The sequence below is a fragment of the Carassius gibelio genome, chromosome A10, assembly GCF_023724105.1.
Source record: "Carassius gibelio isolate Cgi1373 ecotype wild population from Czech Republic chromosome A10, carGib1.2-hapl.c, whole genome shotgun sequence".
NCBI lineage: Eukaryota > Metazoa > Chordata > Actinopteri > Cypriniformes > Cyprinidae > Carassius > Carassius gibelio.
Window position 1 is genome coordinate 7600795 of NC_068380.1, and position 14827 is coordinate 7615621.

General features: G+C 38.1%; 3 protein-coding genes across 3 annotated transcripts; all 3 read right to left on the minus strand.

Annotated features, from left to right (window-relative positions):
- Positions 1–29: 29 nt before the first annotated feature.
- LOC128021012 (olfactory receptor 1500-like) lies at positions 30–1388 on the minus strand. The gene has a single exon (XM_052607872.1). It carries the CDS (start codon positions 1181–1183, stop codon positions 179–181), a length of 1005 nt encoding a protein of 334 aa, XP_052463832.1. The 5' UTR covers positions 1184–1388; the 3' UTR covers positions 30–178.
- Positions 1389–8761: 7373 nt separating this feature from the next.
- Positions 8762–9739, minus strand: LOC128021013 (olfactory receptor 1-like). The gene has a single exon (XM_052607873.1). It carries the CDS (start codon positions 9737–9739, stop codon positions 8762–8764), a length of 978 nt encoding a protein of 325 aa, XP_052463833.1.
- Positions 9740–12018: 2279 nt separating this feature from the next.
- On the minus strand, positions 12019–12996 carry LOC128021014 (olfactory receptor 1-like). Its single transcript, XM_052607874.1, has one exon. The coding sequence runs from the start codon at positions 12994–12996 to the stop codon at positions 12019–12021; it is 978 nt and encodes a 325-aa protein (XP_052463834.1).
- Between the last annotated feature and the right edge of the window lie 1831 nt (positions 12997–14827).

Sequence of the window (14827 nt, forward strand, 5' to 3'; positions counted from 1 at the left end):
ATCCATTTAGTGAGTAATAAATGGCCTTCCATATTTTTATAATACATATTATTATAATGCAAATTAGAAAAATGACAATTATAATAACAAATATTGTAAATGCACAACAACAGCACATAACTGCATAACAATAACATGCCAGTTTCATGTGATAAGAACATCTAAAAGTCAGATCACCTCATTTAGAAATAGTTAACGACTTACTGATGATCCTGTTTCTGTGGACACACCATTTGATAAAGAACTGTCTTATTTCTTTGATCCTGATGAAGTAGATGAAGGGGTTCACTACAGGTGGAAGCAGACTGTAGAACATGACCAGGGCGATCTTCTGACTGCTGTTCATCTGAGCGTTTGGGATGTTAGAAGTGGTGTAAACCACAAAACGGGGCACATAATAGATGACAATGATAGTCAGCTGTGTTGCACAGGTAGAAAAGGCTTTCATTCGGCCCTGTGTGTTTGCAATTCGAAGTACAGACACCAGGATACTTAAATAAGAAAAGATGATGAAAGACAATGGCACGAGAAGCACAAACATTGCCACAGCATATGAAATGAGATTTGTGAGGGTGGCATCAGCACAGGCCAGTTGGTTCATAGATAGAGAATCACAGAAACAATGAGTGATCATGTTTGGCCCACAGAATGGGAGCTTCACTGTCTGCAATAAGCTAATGGTTGGAGCAATCATTGCAGTAACCCAGGAAAACCCTATTAGAAGCCTCATAATGCGGTTCGTCATTAAAGCAAGGTATCTTAGTGGGAAACAGATCGCCAAGTACCGATCAATTGCCATGATCATCATAATAAGAGAGTTCAGGGTACCAAAATAGTGAATCAGCTGCCTTTGAAACAGACAAACGTAGAAGCCAATATAACCGTCATTAAACCAATAGCGAGATATAACTTTTGGCAGAGCGACTGTGCAAAAACCAATATCAGACAAAGACAAGCTCAGCATGATAATATACATGGGCTTTTGGAGGCTGCGCTCAATCACAAACAGGAACACAATGAGGGAGTTTCCAGTGATCACAGCGATGTAGATGCAGAGCAAGAACGCTGCCATCAGGCTGTAGTATTTGGGCTGGAGTCCAGGGAAACCCACGATGAAAAACTCTGTTACAACAGAAGCTGTGGTTTCATTTGCCTGTAACATACTAAAGCATACAGAGAACATCTGTTTACAAAAGTACAAATGGATCTGTATGTTACACTAACATTAAATACTACTCACACTGGTAAAAACGGCTTTGACAGATTTGAATTGCCCAAAGATATTGAAATACATACTTGAATTGAAAATTAAATTATACTTAAAAAAGCTGTATATAAATCATATCAATAATAAAATAAAAATATTAAAACTATACATTTCATGAAATATTAACATGAAGAAATTATACAACAATCACCCAATGAAATAAAATGTGTTTTTTAATGAAATTTTGACTTGTATTTCAGCGAATACCTTAATTATTCCTCTGTTAAGTTATATGACATCTGCTTAGAATATATTTCCGGCTCACTGTGTCACGGCTCTCAGTGATCAGTGCTGATGTCAATGTTTGATTATTTTATAGCTGTGGAGTCACTGGTAATGCCTGTATGGCTCGACACGTCATAAGGGGTCATGTTTTGAATCATTTGCTGTTGTAAAACTGGGCTGACCTTTGGGGTTTGGGAAATGTGTTTCGCCAGAGGATCTATAGAATGAAGTTTGGCTTGGTTCCTCTTCAGTGTTAGGTACAAAAAAGTATTTGCAGAACACAGAAACATATGAGCTAGGCTATTTAATTTTTCAGTCAATGTTTTTTCCCCCTCCAGCATAATTCTAAATCAAATCATCTTGTGTAATTTTAGATCTTTTATATATATATATATATATATATATATATATATATATATATATATATATATATATATATATATATATATATATATGTAAAAGTCACTGCATGTCAGAAGCTTTTCTATGAATCATCAATGGTTGGTCTTCTCTTTTTGTTTAATGCATGAATGTGCCGTATTGTGATCTTTTTGCGCCATCTCGTGGGTAAAATGACACATCGTAAATGCTGTCAAATCTCTTTTTTATATATATATATTCTATTCAATAGACTGCTGTTATTATTATGTATTGTATTTGTTGAAATATGTCTGAAAAAAAAGATAAACGTTCACAAAAATGTATAGAACATTTTGAGCCGCCAAGCGTCCCGTAGTGAGAAACTGTTTTGGCGGAAACCATGGAAACCTGACGAACAAGGCCTTCAGACAACGCAGCTGCCGCCAAATGTTTCTATGGGAAGCCAAACACGCCTTAAGTATGGTGGCTGAGAGAGCTCAGTGCGCTGCAACTTAAGAAATGACATGCAAATTGAAAAAACACTAGCAAATGGAGAAAACATCTTCATCAGATTCCTCACAACACATGCAAATTAAAGCGCTGCAAATAGCACTCACTGACCACAATGGAAATGTTTCAAGGGGACCCAAAAAACTATCAGACCCGGCTGGGATTTGATTATTATGCAGTGGCTACTGGTCAGTGGAGTTGTTGGTGAACTGAAAGGTGAGTTGTTGTTTTTTCTTACACTGATTGTATAATTATTTTGTCTTTTGGATATTATTAGCCTAAATAAGCTAATTAATTACACAATTACCGTATTTTCTGGACTATAAGTCACACTTTTTTTTATAGTTTGACTGGTCCTGCGACTTATAGTCAGGTGCGACTTATTTATCAAAATTAATTTGACATGAACCGAGAGAAATTAACTAACAGAAAACATTACAGTCTACAGCCGCCAGAGGGCACTCTATGCTGCTCAGTGCTCTTGAAGCAAAGATAGCTTCTATACTCTTTGCTTGTAGTCTACACTGAAAACATAGAGCGCCCTCTCGCGGCTGTAGACGGTAATGTTTTCTTTTGGTTCTTGGTTCTAAATAAATGTGACTTATAGTCCGGTGCGACTTATATATGTTTTTTTCCTCGTCATGGCGTATTTTACTTAATTAAAAGGGTTAACTTAATTTAATATCCTCCACTAAATATAACTTAAGGTTAATGAAAATAAATTTGCAATGCTTCATTGTTTCTTAATTTTGAATGTGTTGTGAGGATTTGCAGCGCGTTTCTTAATTTGCGTGTGTTGTGAAGATTTGCAGAAGTTTCTTAATTTGCATATGTTGTGAGGATTTGCAACACTTGTGTTGTCAAACTAATGATGTTTTTTTTTTTTTTTTGCATGTGTTTTCTTAAGTTGCAGCATGTTGAGCTCTCTCAGCCACCATAAAAGTAGGATGAAACAGTGCGGTATTAAAGTGTTTGCGCAGCACTTACCCATCATTGGCACAGCTCAATGAACCGAGCTCGACAGTGCAGAAAGGACGTGTTAACACATAGATTGTATCAAAACATTGATGTAGTGTCCGTGACGTCACCAGTAGACTCTTGAAGAGCATTTTTGAAGCTCAAAGTGTGCAGAGCGGGGTGTCACCATCTTGGCAGTGTGTCACAGCGCGACTCTCCTGGACAATCGAAAATGAGCAAAAAGGAGCTGTTTGCTGAAGCCATGCCCACCTAGCTCGACGGCAGTGTCAGCAACGGCAATCCACCTGTCACTCAAGTGGCCACGGCCTTAATTATGCAGAACTTTAAGGCTTAAAGGGTTAGTTCACAGAAAAATTAAAATTATGTCATTAATAACTCACCATCATGTTGTTCCAAACACTTAAGACCTCCGTTCATCTTTGGGACACAGTTTAAGATATTTTAGATTTAGTCTGAGAGCTCTCAGTCCCTCCATTGAAACTGTGTGTACGGTATACTGTCCATATCCTGAAAGGTAGGAAAAACATCATCAAAGTAATCCATGTGACATCAGAGGGTCAGTTAGAATATTTTGAAGCATCGAAAATACATTTCGGTCCAAAAATAGCAAAAAATATGACTTTATTCATCATTGTCTTCTCTTCAGTGTCTGTTGTGAGAGAGTTCAAAACACAACAGTGTAGTGATATCCGGTTCGCGAACGAATCATTCGATGTAACCAGATCTTCTTGAACCAGTTCACCAAATCGAACTGAATCGTTTTAAACGGTTCACGTCTCCAAAAAGCATTAATCCGCAAATGACTTAAGCTGTTAACTTTTTTGTTTTGCTGACACTCCCTCTGAGTTCATTTACTCAAACAGTACACTGACTGAACTGCTGTGAAGAGAGAACTGAAGATGAACACAGAGCCTAGCCAGATAATGAACAAAACATTGACTCGTGATCAGTGGTGATGCCAATGTTCTGCTTGTAGTTTCATTAAATGTATAGCTGTAGGATCAGTGTTAAATCCTGTATTGCCGCGTTTCCACCGAAATTACCCTGAACATTTGTACCAGGAACTTTTTTCCCCCCAGACCTGTTGCTTTCTGCGTGTCCACCGTGGTGTAAAGTACCGGGAAGATTAGGCAAATAGACTGGTGACGTAGGTTTTTGGACGTGCACCCTCGGTAGTTCAGATTTTGCTTATTCGACTCGGGAGTGTGATGTCCTCGACGACGCGAATCCGGTAATACTGCAAACAGCAGCGTACTTCATAACTTGTCAGCTCGTCTTGATTACTGCAATTTTCCTCTCTGTATATTTACAATAAAACTAAATAGGATATCAAAAACCACTGCCTCCTTTTGTTTTCATTTTAACATAAGAACAGCTGCAGAAATGTACTTAGTTTAGGGATATGTGTGTATATATATATATATATATATATATATATATATATATACAGCCATTACAATGAAACGAAATATTATATAAATTATATAAATATTATTTTTTATTTTCATTTTAACATATAGATAAATTGAATACAGAATTTAAATAATATTTTATGTTTAATAGGGCTGGGACAACGCGTCGAGGTCATCGATGACGTTGACGCAAAAAATACGTTGACGCAAAATATGCACATCGATTCGTCATTTTTATTTCTCTAAAAAACCTATGCAAAACGTTTACCTTATGTGCGCTGAATATACGGATGACCGGATCAATATTCTGTCCAACGTTATATAACCAATCCAGGGGTTTTTCTCTATTGATCTTTTTTTTTGGCGGCTGTCAAAGCCTTATTTGATCGGTGAGTGATGTAGAATAGAATGACTGCTGCGCCTGACAGGGCGCGTATGAGAGAGAGCCCTGGCTGTCTTCACTCACAGTCTTCAAACAACACGAGCGCTTCTTGCTCTCTCTCTCCCTTGTGCATTTTAATCAAAATCATTAAACACGATCGAAAAAGGCGAAACACCAAAGTTTCACGCGTGCTCGCGCACTCACAGTCTTCAAACTACACGAGCGCTGTCTTGCGCTCTCTCTCTCTCTCTCTCTCGTGCATATTAACCAAAATCATTAGACACTATAGTAAAAGGGCGGAACACCAAGGTTTCACGTGGAGCATTCAGAGATTTTTTTTTCTCCATGACAGGTTGCTGGCTCCCACTGTTAATTTTTTTTTTTTTTTGGAAAAGCACTCTCTGTATTAGCTTAAAGCCCTCAAGTTTACATTGGTTACTGTATTCTTTCAGTTGCTCTAAACAATTATTTTGGGTGACCTTTTTTATTGAATGCTAGACATCAAGTAATTATTCTGTTATTTTCATCTGAAAGAATAACTTTTTTTCAGTAAGCTAGGCCCTATGTGTTCAGTAAGCTTGTTTCAGTAAGCTATGTGTTTTCAAGGCTTCAAGGTTTTATTGAATGCTATCTCTATACAAGTGCAAAGTAATGCATTCTTAGTCAGTCTTTTATTTTGTAATTTTAAGAGCAATAAACATATATTGCAATGTTAAGGAATTCATGTTTTTTTCATTCAGATATGTAAATCAACATGTATAAATTGTTAGTAGTCAATTAATGGGGAGATCAGCACCAGCCACCAGAAAGAGGATCAGCTCACTTCACCAGGCACCCTACACTTATAAATAAATCCACCCTCCGGGGCATTTAATTCACGCACCCCTTGTCGAGTGATTCTTCACCCCGTGACAAGTGGTGGAGAATGCGGGCAGAACAGTGAATAATCACCGACAAGATCACCGCCCCAACTCCTAATTTTTTTCCCTCTTTCCCTGTTTGTGTCACCAGCACCACGGAAGGCAGCGTGCGTTTCCCCGCGATGTAGGACGTCTTACAATGCCTTGCTGAAGTAAGCATCCACCAGCAGCAAATAGCGGTACACCTCGCCACTCGCCTGGGCAGGACGGAGGAGGAACACGCCTGCCGTCCGGGCTGCCGCAGCCCAGCGCGTTCCGCTACCTGAGCCTCGGGCGCAAGCCACCCGCCTGTTACCAAAAATGACAGCCGATGACGATGTGGAGGCCTTCATTCAAGTCTTCGAGAACACTGCCCACCGTGAGAGATGGCCCGAGGAGGAATGGGCACGTGCGCTGGCACCCCTCCTCACCGGTGAAGCACAGAGGGCTTTACTTCTCGCTCCCCTTGACGATGGCCGACAACTATGCCGAAGTCAAGCGAGAAATCCTGGCGAGGCTCGGCCTCTCCCCTGTGTGCGCTTCCCAGTAGTTTCACGAATGGGAATACAAAGCCCTGGGTGCCAGCCCGGGCCCAGGCAGTCGAACTCAGTCGCATCGCCCAGCATTGGTTGCTGGAGGAAGACCCCACCCCAACACAGGTAGCGGAAAGTGGCTCCCACCGACAAGCCGTCGGGATGAGGAACCCAAGTAACGTCCGGGAGCTGGTGGAGGTGATCGAGCTGGCGGATGCTGTCCATCCCAGCGGGGCAGGGGACCGGCTGCCGCCATTCCCCCGGATGGTGGTCCAGGAACAACGCCCGCTCGAAGGCACCGCGCGACCGGCCAGTAGGCCGACGGTTCCCCCACCGCGAGATGAGCCCATGCCTAGCGCACACCCACCATCGCCTCCGCGAGCCTGGCTGGCAGGCTGCATCGTCCACCAGCGAGTACCAGCGGGAAACCCGAAGCAGAGGTGAAGGTGGATGGAAGACGATTCCGGGCCATGCTGGACTCAGGCAGTGTGGTCACCCTCATCCAGTCACGGTTGTGCACCCCTCGAAGCGGCCAGAAAAAATTCCTGCCGATTACCTGTGTGCACGGAGACACTCGCCAAGTACCGGCCCTGCTCGTCTCCGACAGTGGGAGAGAAGGTGAGGCCCCCTCCCAATCTACTAATCTTTTCTATGATTTGTACCAACAGGCCGTTAGAGGGGGCTCTTTCGCCAAGGAACAGCGGGATGACGACCGACTCAAGCACTGTTGGAGTTAGGTGCGAGTCGTGGATGGAGAGACGTCCTCCCCCGGCCCCACCCTCTCCCACATTTTGTCATAGAGAATGGCCTGCTGTATTGTGTCACCGAGACCATCCTGGAACTGGCCCATTCCCACCCCATGGCAGGACACTTCACAGCAGCCAACACCACCCAACGCATCCGCGACCGCATCCACCGGCCGGGCCTGGAGGCTGAAGTAAAAAACGTTCTCGAACCGAATGCAACGCTGGTCTAATCCCTCTCTCATTTCTTCGCAGAAAGCAGCGAGTGACCGACAGCCCACCCACTTTGGAGCACGTCAGGACACCCACTTTCACCTTGATTGGCACCAGAAAGCGGATCAGCTCACTTCACCAGGTACCCTACACTTATAAATAAATCCACCCTCCAGGGCATTTAATTCACGCACCCCTTGTCGAGTGATTCTTCACCCTGTGACAATATATATATATATATATTCCTCATGTCCCGCATGTCTTCCCTGTTAAAAAGTTACAGGGCAATCAAGAGAGTCATAGGTTTATTAATTTAGTTTAATTGTCATTCATTTTAAGTCTCAGACAAGTATCCACAGACAGCAGCTGTTTTCATTGTAATGCAATATATTATGGCACTTCTGCACCCAAAAACATTTAGGCCTAAATTTAATTATGTATTTGAATGGCACATGAAATTTCTATCCATATGGATTACACAGTCTTAATTTAAATTAATAAAATTATTAAAATGCATATGACTATACACAGAAACCAGGTTTATACATTTATCATGAATAAATCCAGTTTGTTCCTGTCATTTAATCTATGTTTCACAGCTACAGTAGCCATATTTTAACCATGTTCATAGATTTTAATAGTATAAATTCAATTGTTTTCAAAGTTAATGAATTTCTGATGATTTTAAAGGGATTTGTGCAATAAATGCATTTTCAAAATAGTTTTGTTTAAATAAAATAGATTCAAATAATTCATAATACATTATGCCAAGATTTATTATTATTATTATTTTTTTTTGAGGGTCTTACCTGATTCTCACCCGTTTCATTTATGTATGACTGAAAAATATACATCACGTTAATTCTATTAGATTTTGTTAAAAACCTGTAATTCAAATGGGTGGACATACTTCAGATACATACATTTTTAATTTAGGCATATATATATATATATATATATATATATATATATATATTTTTTTTTTAACATGCTGTACAAACAAAAGGATCTAATATTATAGATGCTGTTGTTCATAACAAAACAGATGTTTTGGTAATCTTTTCTTGGAAAAAAGACTATAGAATAAAGGACTTTGATTGGAACCACCAGATTTCACTGGAATACTTCACAATACAACATTAAAAAACAGTTATAAATCACAAGAATTTATTCAGTTGCTTCACGTACAGTAAATCATTGTAAGGTTGATCCTATTAAAACTCCACAGAAAAATTCTGTTTATAGAGTGATCACATTAATTCTGGACATCTCTCTAAAGGTCTTTTGCCTGCTCACCCACTGGCTCACAATTATCCTGATCTCCTGAGTACGTAAACAATAGATGAAGGGGTTTATCAGTGGTGGAATGAGGCTGTAAAGCAATATAAGAAGTATCCTGAAATCTCTGCTGATTTGGATTTGCAGGAAACTGGCTATATACACGGCGCAGCGAGGCACATAAAACAGAGCGATGATGCACAACTGTGTGCTGCAGGTGGCGAAACTTTTCCAGCGACTCTGAGAGCTCGACAGCCTCATTACAGACCCTATGATGTGACAGTAAGAGTAAATGATAAAGGCCAGAGGGAGAAGGAGCACAAGCAGGGCTACGCACAAGGCCACCAATATCTGTTTGCTGTTTTCAGCACAGGCCAGGCTGATAATAGAGATGTGGTCGCAGTAGCATTGAACAATCAGTTTAGGGCCACAGTAAGGAAGCTGTTGAGAGTGCAGGGTGGTTATTGTGGGAGCGATGAAGGCAGTCACCCACACTGTTGCATTTAGGATGTACGTGATGCGGTTAGTCATAACAGTCTGGTATCTCAGAGAATAACAAATAGCCACATAGCGATCGAGAGCCATGATCATCATTATCAGAGAGTTTAATGTCCCAAAATAGTGAATTAGCTCCATTTGGAAGAAGCAAGCATGGAAAGGGGTTGCTCCAGCATTAAACCAGTACCTGGCTATGATTTTAGGTAAGGCAACATTGGAAAAACACATGTCAGACATTGCCAGGTTTGCAAGGATGATGTACATAGGCTTACTGAGTCTTTCCGAAGTGATAAACAGGACCAGGAAAACAGTGTTACCGGCCACTGTGGTCATGTAGACGACAAAAAAAATGGCAGAGACCAGGCCGTAATAGTCTGGATGCAGTCCAGGGAATCCCACAATGATAAACTCAGTGATAGTTGTCCAGTTCTTCGGTAACATTTTGCCAGATCTGCAGAGAGGACACAAGTGATTGAAATGGTCTAATTTTAAAATGTATATAATCTGAAAAGATGTTACAAATACATGAATATTACAACATCATAATATTACACTTAAAATGTCAAATTTAATATTAAATGACATTTTAAAATTCATTGTAAAAATGTGGTATTACAAAAAACAGATAACTCCGTATTTTCTATAGACATGGAGAGCTTTAAAGACTCTTTCAAGAAAGTAAAACGCCATAAAATGACCTGTACAGTATGTCAATAAATTCATTATTATTAAACAGCAAGACATTCAACATTAAGACAGGGAATTTGCACCTGTTATGTTGACTGTGCTCTAAATTAAGAAAAATACATTATTACTTATCACTTATATAGCATTTGCTGTTATGTACAGTGTGGTTGGGACTTTCTTTTTTTTTTTTTGAGATGATGACAAGGTCAGGGCGGCTTTAGGGACTGGATGTCAATCATAGCTCATGAAGTCACCTTAATCATACAGGTGGAAAAAGCAGGCCTCATATCAGGCCTCATCTGCTGCCATAAGCATAACAATGACATGCCTAATGGTAAAAATGACAAAATATTACTATTACAGAAATAAAAAGAGAAGAATTTTCAGTTCTTGTCTCAGACATTAGGACTGTAAATAGGCTGGCCAGAATTTAATTTAATTTGTATTTTAGATTATTTTAATCACCGTAGCTTTGCAGTGCAGTTAAACAGTGCTGAGAGTGCTGAATTATCAATAGACACCAAACCAACTAAAATGTCATTGCTTTATCACAAGTTTTATAAAGCTGCTTATGAAATAAGAACTATATGGTTAATGATTAAATGTCAGTAAATCTTTTCTCTTACAGTTGGTGTCATTGCAAGTTTTTTTCTGCCTGTCATCGGATCTCATGGGTTTTTGTTGTTTATAAGTGTCAGTATATACATTAATTGGACTCTTATCTACTGGATTCCTCAGTGTAAATAATCTCAGTTCTTTTTTTCCCATCAGTCCACAATCTTCAGGGTCTGTCTAGTGTCTCTTGAAAGCAAATTAAGGGCATGTTGCAAATTTAATAAAAAACAAACAAACAAACGAACATAATTATTTGTTTTTCCATAAAATTTATAATAATAATAATAATAATAATAATAATAAAAAAATATTTTATTTGTTAATTTTTTTTTTTTTTTTTTTTTTAAGTAATTTCATCTGCATATGCAAAGGTCACCATCAGGGGGTGCAAAAAGCGAGGGAAAATCAGATTAATTAAAATTTTTAATACAAATATTAAAAAAATATTATAATATTATAAATATATATATATACATATATCCCTCATGTCTTCCCTGTTAAAAAGTTACAGGGCAATCAAGAGAGTCATAGGTTTATTAATTTAGTTTAATTGTCATTCATTTTAAGTCTCAGACAAGTATCCACAGACAGCAGCAGTTTTCATTGTAATGCAGTATATTATGGCACTTCTGCACTCAAAAACATTTAGGCCTAAATTTAATTATGTATTTGAATGACATGTGAAATTTCTATCCATATGGATTACACAGTCTTAATTTAAACTAAAAAAATTATTAAAATGCATGTGACTTTATACACAGAAACCAGGTTTATACATTTATCATGAATAAATCCAGTTTGTTCCTGTCATTTAATCTATGTTTCACAGCTACAGTAGCCATATTTTAACCATGTTCATACATTTTAATAGTATAAATTCAATTGTTTTCCCAATTAATGAATTTCTGATGATTTTAAAGGATTTGTGCAATAAATGCATTTTGAAAATAGTTTTGTTTAAATAAAATAGATTCAAATAATTAATAATACACTATGCCATGTGTTTTTTTTTTGTTTTTTTTGCGAATCTTACCTGATTCTCACCCGTTTCATTTATGTATGACTGAAAAATATACATCACGTCAAGTCTATTAGATTGTTAAAAACCTGTAATTCAAATGGGTGGACATATTTATATGTACTGATCTGTTTTACATGCTGTACTTACAAAAGGAGCTAATATTATGGATGCTGTTGTTCATAACAAAACAGATGTTTTGGTCATCTTTTCTTGGAACAAAGACTATAGAATAAAGGACTTTGATTGGAACCACCAGATTTAACTGGAATACTTCACAATACATATTTAAATAAAACATTAAAAAACAGTTACAAATCACAAGAATTTATTCAGTTGCTTCACGTACAGTAAATCATTGTAAGGTTGATCCTATTAAAACTCCACAGAAAAATTTTGTTTATAGAGTGATCACATTAATTCTGGACATCTCTCTAAAGGTCTTTTGCCTGCTCACCCACTGGCTCACAATTATCCTGATCTCCTGAGTACGTAAACAATAGATGAAGGGGTTTATCAGTGGTGGAATGAGGCTGTAAAGCAATATAAGAAGTATCCTGAAATCTCTGCTGATTTGGATTTGCAGGAAACTGGCTATATACACGGCGCAGCGAGGTACATAAAACAGAGCGATGATGCACAACTGTGTGCTGCAGGTAGCGAAACTTTTCCAGCGACTCTGAGAGCTCGACAGCCTCATTACAGACCCTATGATGTGACAGTAAGAGTAAATGATGAAGGCCAGAGGGAGAAGGAGCACAAGCAGGGCTACGCACAAGGCCACCAATATCTGCTTGCTGTTTTCAGCACAGGCCAAGCTGGTAATAGAGATGTGGTCACAGTAGCATTGAACAATCAGTTTAGGGCCACAGTAAGGAAGCTGTTGAGAGTGCAGGGTGGCTATTGTGGGAGCGATGAAGGCAGTCACCCACACTGTTGCATTTAGGATGTACGTGATGCGGTTAGTCATAACAGTCTGGTATCTCAGAGAATAACAAATAGCCACATAGCGATCGAGAGCCATGATCATCATTATCAGAGAGTTTAATGTCCCAAAATAGTGAATTAGCTCCATTTGGAAGAAGCAAGCATGGAAAGGGGTTGCTCCAGCATTAAACCAGTACCTGGCTATGATTTTAGGTAAGGCAACAGTGGAAAAACACATGTCAGACATTGCCAGGTTTGCAAGGATGATGTACATAGGCTTCCTGAGTCTTTCCGATGTGATAAACAGGACCAGGAAAACAGTGTTACCGGCCACTGTGGTCATGTAGACGACAAAAAAAATGGCAGAGACCAGGCCGTAATAGTCTGGATGGAGTCCAGGGAATCCCACAATGATAAACTCAGTGATAGTTGTCCAGTTCTTCGGTAACATTTTGCCAGATCTGCAGAGAGGACACAAGTGATTGAAATGGTCTAATATTAATATTTATATAATCTGAATAAATGTTACAAATGCATTAATATTACAATATCATAATATTAATATTCATAATATTACATTTAATATTAAATGACATTTTAAAATTCATCACAAAATGTGGTATTATAAAAAACAGATAACTCCGTATTTTCTAAAGACATGGAGAGCTTTAAAGACTCTTCAAAGAAAGTAAAACGGCATAAAATAAAAAGAAATGTACAGTACGTCAATAAATTCATTATTATTTAACGGCAAGACATTCAACATTAAGACAGGGAATTTGCACCTGTTATGTTGACTGTGCTCTAAATTAAGAAAAATACATTATTACTTATCACTTATATAGCATTTGCTGTTATGTACAGTGTGGTTGGGACTTTCTTTTTTTTTTGAGATGATGACAAGGTCAGGGCGGCTTTAGGGACTGGATGTCAATCATAGCTCATGAAGTCACCTTAATCATACAGGTGGAAAAAGCAGGCCTCATATCAGGCCTCATCTGCTGCCATAAGCATAATAATGACATGCTTAATGGTAAAAATGACAAGATATTACTATTACAGAAATAAAAAGAGAAGAATTTTCAATTCTTGTCTCAGACATTAGGACTGTATATAGGCTGGCCAGATTTTTTTTATCTTTATTTTAGATTGTTTTAATCACCGTAGCTTTGCAGTGCAGTTAAGAGAGTGCTGAATTATCAATTGACAGTAAACCAACTAAAATGTCATTGCTTTATCACAAGTTTTATAAAGCTGCTTATGAAATAAGAAGTATATGGTTTATTATCAAATGTCAGTAAATCTTTTCTCTTACAGTTGGTGTCATTGCAAGTTTTTTTCTGCCTGTCATCGGATCTCATGGGTTTTTGTTGTTTATAAGTGTCAGTATATACATTAATTGGACTCTTATCTACTGGATTCCTTAGTGTAAATAATCTCAGTTCTTTTTTTCCCATCAGTCCACAATCTTCAGGGTCTGTCTAGTGTCTCTTGACAGCAAATTAAGGGCATGTTGCAAATATGTTGACTCTTCTGACAAGCAACAGTGTCAGAGTTTACGGCACGTTACATGGAAACCCTAGACATCACATCTGATGTCTCCCTCAGTGAGCAACCCTTCTCTCAAAAACATACAAACATCAAACTGTATCAAATAAGAAAATAATTAATAGAGATACCTGTGAACTATTTTAGACTATAATCTGCTGTCTCCACTAACATTTATGCACATCAAGCATTTAATAGTATTATATTTTGTAAACAGTAAAACTAAAGTGGGCCTTAATATATTAGCTCATGGTTATGGGATAAATTAGCCTTACATTTAAGAAACTATATAGACAAATCATTGGTAATTATAAGATTTCAAGCTGTTGAAATCATATTCTTTCAGATGAGTGAATTTTTCACATTCACTGAGATATCTCCACTTCAGCAACACTTACATATGCCAGACTTCACAGTTTTATATATGCAGGTTATTTTCTGAAGGTTTTTAGAGAGGGATTTTTTCATATATCATTCACCTAATTCATATAATTTTATTCCAAAAATATATCTTGAAAACATTTTCTGATTCATGGAGTGATGAAAAAATATACAAAATGTCAACAAAAAGTGAAATGTAGGAACCTGGCTTTATCTTGCGCAGATTTCTGGAAATGAATGTATAATGACTGCATATTTAATAAGACAATACCCAATTTGCATATTTAAAAAAAACATTAAAAAAAACTAAATTAACAATTATCTTAATGTACTATGATCAATCTACTAGGATG

Coding starts and splice junctions, on each gene's coding strand:
- LOC128021012 (XM_052607872.1), bottom strand. CDS start 1,183: ATGTTCTCTGTATGCTTTAGTATGTTACAGGCAAATGAAACCACAGCT.
- LOC128021013 (XM_052607873.1), bottom strand. CDS start 9,739: ATGTTACCGAAGAACTGGACAACTATCACTGAGTTTATCATTGTGGGA.
- LOC128021014 (XM_052607874.1), bottom strand. CDS start 12,996: ATGTTACCGAAGAACTGGACAACTATCACTGAGTTTATCATTGTGGGA.